This window comes from Otolemur garnettii, unplaced genomic scaffold, assembly GCF_000181295.1.
Source record: "Otolemur garnettii isolate 467f Iridium unplaced genomic scaffold, OtoGar3 scaffold00099, whole genome shotgun sequence".
In the NCBI taxonomy this organism is placed as follows: Eukaryota; Metazoa; Chordata; class Mammalia; order Primates; family Galagidae; genus Otolemur; species Otolemur garnettii.
In genome coordinates, this window is record NW_003852494.1 from 4184702 (window position 1) to 4189456 (window position 4755).

At 42.7% G+C, this 4755-nt stretch overlaps 1 protein-coding gene across 1 annotated transcript in view; it reads left to right on the top strand.

Moving 5' to 3' along the window:
- The window catches only part of DNAH10 (dynein axonemal heavy chain 10), a 161990-nt gene that overhangs the window by 5436 nt on the left and 151799 nt on the right, over positions 1-4755 (top strand). The window contains exons 3-4 of the mRNA XM_003796031.3: positions 1114-1214; positions 2410-2518. Of these exons, the coding sequence (XP_003796079.1) occupies positions 1114-1214; positions 2410-2518 (210 nt within the window). The remainder of the gene's footprint in view (positions 1-1113; positions 1215-2409; positions 2519-4755) is intronic.

The following is a 4755-nucleotide window of genomic DNA, read 5'->3' on the forward strand; positions in this document are numbered from 1 at the left end:
CTACTTCCAGATATAACCTGAAGTTCTATCCCCTGAATTCGAACCCGCCACCTTAGGTGTACGTGGCTGGCGCCTTAGCCGGTTGAGCTATAGGTGCCGAGCCAGGATAGACATTCTTAACGAGGCTTGTCTGGACTGGATTTTGGTAAGGCAGACAGTACTTAGGGAGGGCCACAGGGGTTGTCTGTGGAGAGACTCCCAGGAAGAGGTTCTTGGCACCTGGGAGTCTGTGAACAGGAAAGACTTGGGTGGGAGGAGTTTGCTTAGGTGGGAAGGTCAGGGAAGTTCTTTTCCACAGAGTAAATTAATAAACATATAAGTGTTCTTTTTATTGTGGTAAAATAGCTATAACATGAAATTTACCATTTTAACCATTTCTAGGTGGCATTAAGTACATTCATAAGTGTATTTTTTACTGTAGTTTATGGTGCCCTAAAAACGTGGCCTTCTCTGGACTATTTGTCCTACTAGCCAGCATGTTGGGCCCTTAATCTGCCATGATCAACTCTTTCAGAATCTGCCACTAGTTGCTACTGTCCCATTTTATGGATGAGAAAACTAGTAGCAGAGAGGATTCAGAGCCCCCAGGTGGAGTTGATTCCAAAGCCACACTGACTTTGCATAGCACCTTCCAGGGAAGCCTTCTCTGTCATCACCTGCCTTGCAGTTGCTCTTTAAGGTTTATAAGTCTACACTGAGAGAGATGCCATCATTTCATTGTATTTGGACTACTTTTCTTTTTGTCCCTCAGGAGTTTTTGAATCTCATAGTGAAAAAGGCACGAATGCATACATGTTAGGTATTATCCTCATTTTAATGATAAATTCATTTTTAATTAAACATCTCAGAAAAGTCATGTATTACACACTGTAGCTGGAAAAGCACACACAAACTTCTGATGGACGACCTGTGAAAAATGCAGCCTGCCTTTCTTTAATTATAATGGAAGTCAAGGCTATAATAAGATTCATTTGTTAAAAATGTCTGGATGGCCATGTGATAGCATGCCGTTTGAATCACGTATGCTGTTACATAAAATGTAGGCCTGGTCTTGATGACAGGAAACCTCATTTTCTGATGATTTCATCTTACACTTTGAATAATGTTTTACAGCTAAGATTTTGCGCAGGAAAAGTGATTCCATCCATCAATCTTCAGTTGGCACAGAGAATGAGGAACTAGACCGAGACATTTCAGAAGACCTCTATGCCAAAGTATGCATGGCTCTTGGGCCTCACTTTTGGGGTGGTGCTGCCTGCTGGGGAGTCAGGATAATGGATGAAGTCCATCCAGGGTACTCATCATATTGGAAGGGAGATTGTAGAATCCTATGCTAAGGGTCCTCCTGACCACCATCAGATTCAGTGATTGGCCAGAAGGACTTACAGGACCCAGGAAAGCTGTTATACTCACTGGTCCAGTTTATTCCAGTGAAAGAATACGAGTTAAGATCAGCAAAGGAAAAGGTACACAGGGTAGAATCCAGGAGGAAGCAGGCCTGAGCTTCCAGTTGTCCTCTCCCGATGAAGCTTCATGCATAATGCTCAGTTCTCCCAGTAACTGATGTGTGACATTGTGCATGGAGTGCTGCCAACCAGAGAAGCTCCCTCAAGCCTCAGTGTCCAGGATTTTTATTTAAGGACAGACATGTAGTCATGGAGGTCCACATGACTGACCTCAGTTACTCAGCTACTCCCAGGATCCAGCCCCACTCTCCTGGGAGGTTGAACTGAAACAGCCTGACCAGGCCTCCCAGCCAACATGCACCACAAATCTCATGGTTAGCACAAATGATCTGACTTAGCCCAAGATTACAGGTATACGAAGATACTTACATCAGGCAGGACATTCCAGAAACTTAGACACTGATCCAGGAATCAGTCAAATGCCAGGTCTGGAGACCTTTGAGCAGTGGTTCTCAACTAGTGGATCGCGACCCGCAGGAACTGTATTAAAGGGTCGCAGCATTAGGAAGGTTGAGAACTACTGCCTTAGAGGATGTGCAACCCAGGCTTGCTGAGTGAATGCTTTATTGCAAAAATCCCAGGGGTGGAGTTTAAGGCTAGGATGTCAGCATTCAGCCAGGCCTGTACCTAATGAGATTGCACTTAATTGCTTCACCAGTATGTTCCCTCCACCGAAAACAAAGTTCACACCTGGTTTGTTGCAGGGTATGGCCTAGTGAAGGTCCATCTGGACTTTTTCTAGTCAGTTTATTCAGAGGTGGCTGTGCTGACCAGTCGGCAGGGGAGTCAGGCTAAGAGGGCAGAGTCTGTGTGTGTTTCAGTCCTGTGTTGTGATCCTCTAGTACCTACTGTATGGCTGTGGCTGCATGGTGGACTTGAATATTAGGTTCTTTGGATGAACAAATGTATCTCCAGAATGATGGGTTTGTTTCCTGTGTTTCAGAAACTTGTGAAACACATGGTGGAAAGGACCTATCTCCATGTGCTGCGTACTCCTGTCCCTGAGATGTTTCTGGACCAGAATGTGGTATTTTTTCTCAGAAATACCAAAGGTATATTTCTGGTTGTATGTGTGTGTGTGATTCTTTCTTTCCTCTTTTTATATTTTCTTAAGAGCATAACTTTTTTTTTTGTTTGTTATTCCTCCTTTGGGAATCAAGAGAGTTTAACTTATAAGTACAGTTGAGCCTCATTTTTCATGGATTCCTTACTTGCGAGTTCACGCACTCACCAAGATTTACTCATAACCCCACAAGCGATACTCACAGCACTTTCAATGTCATTTACGGATGTGGGCAGAGTGAGGAGAAATGAGTACCCCGATGGGCGAGTTCCAAGATGTGTTTGAATAAGATGACATTCTCAGCCTTCTTGTTTCAGCTCTCATATTGCAAGCAGATGTCCTTTCATGATCTGTTTTGATCATGAATCTGCCATACGTTCATGATCTGCCATACGTTTTGCATTTTTGTGCTTTTTCTTGGTGATTTTGCTATTTTAAATGACCCCTAAGTGTAGCATAGAGGTGCTGTCTGGTGTTTCTAGGCAGAGGAGGCTGTGGTATGCCTTACAGAGAAAGTAGTGTGTTAGGGAAGCTTCCTTTAGGCACAAGTGACTGAACTGTTGTCTGTGAGTTCATCGTTCGCATGTCAGTGATATGTATTTAAACAGAAACACACATAAAACAAAGCTGTGTGTTGCGTGGTTGGTGACTCACAGGAACCTAACCCTGCATTTCCTCTAGGAGCAAGGGCTTGGCCTTCTGATTCTGTGGTCAGTCATGGTGATGTTATAGAACATAACCACCAAGAAGAAAGAAAATTGACTATGTTTATATATTCTTAGCTCTATTTGTAATAACTAGAGGAACATTCTAAATGATATGATGCCAGTTCTAAGACGAGCTTTGGTGGGCATCCTCTGTAATGCTGTGCAGTTTAAAATGTAGGTGCCGCTCAGAGGCCAAGCCATCCTGCAGAGTAACTTTTGGGCATCCGTACTGTGCTCCACCCTGGGCCCACTTGGGCCTTCCTTAGTGACTCCCCAGGGATGTTTGTTTTGGGTCTCTTCTGGCCCTAGCTGCTCCTTTTGCTGTCTTTGATTCTGACTGACTCTCCACTGCCTATTACTTCTGCCATTGCCTGGCTGCCCTGCCTATAGAGGTGGTGCATTTTTTTTTTTTTTTTTTTTGCAGTTTTTGGCTGGGGCTGGGTTTTGAACTCACTACCTCTAGCATATGGGGCCAGTGCCCTACTCCTTTGAGCCACAGGCGCCGCCCAGAGGTGGTACATTTTTACATTTTAGGACTCACCTTGAATTCTAACATTGTGTTATTTTTTCCCCCTTTTAAAATTGTAATGACACTTTGGGCCAGCAGCTGCCTGTTAGACACCGAGATGTCTTGTAACTCATTCTTTTCAAATGGGTGGGAATCATAAGTAGAAGGATGATGGGCAGAGACAAGTGTTATATAGTCTCTGCTCCCTCCTGGGCAGGCTCTTTCGGAGGGTTCTCAGCTTTCCTGTCCAGAACACCTTCCCCACCTACACTTGTTAATTCTCCTTCAGAAGAACAGTAACAGCAAAACAGGGGCCTGGGACTAGGCAGCATCAGTCTCCGGCCTGAATGCCATGTGTTCATTCTTATTTGTCATTTTGCAGTTATCTTTCATTTATGTCAAGCTTGCCTTCTTTTCCATACTAGACTGTTATGTAGTCCTTTAAAATAAATTCAAGTAAAGACATGTTTGCTATAAAGAAATGTGTTTGGCAAATGACAGTACATGTCTCCACAGATTTGGGAAAAGGCATGATGACGGAAACTGCTTCAGTGAATAGATTTGTGGTGTTTCTGTTTTGTTTCCCAAATAGATGGAGGGATGAGTCCGGGTAACCTTTGATCTATCTACTGTGGTGATTAATGTTTGGTTGGGTGAAGTAAATATGCATGAAATAAAACCTATGGGTTGGCCAGCCATGATGGCTCATGCCTGAGGTGACCAGATTTTAACATTGGTAAAGAGGGACACCATTGACCGGGCGGTGGGGTGGGGTCTTAATTAAAAATTAGGTCTATATGGAGTAACAAAAATTTTCATAGAATGCAAAAATAGTATTGTAATATGTATTTTTAAAATTTCAACATAAGTACAATTTACAAATATAATACATTAAAAATTATGTATAGTATTATTTTATTCTTTGGCATATTTCTCATTTGAGTGAATTTTTTTTAGTAGATTGCTGTCATTATTTAAAAGGTCATGAAATTTTTCACAAGAATTTGTTAA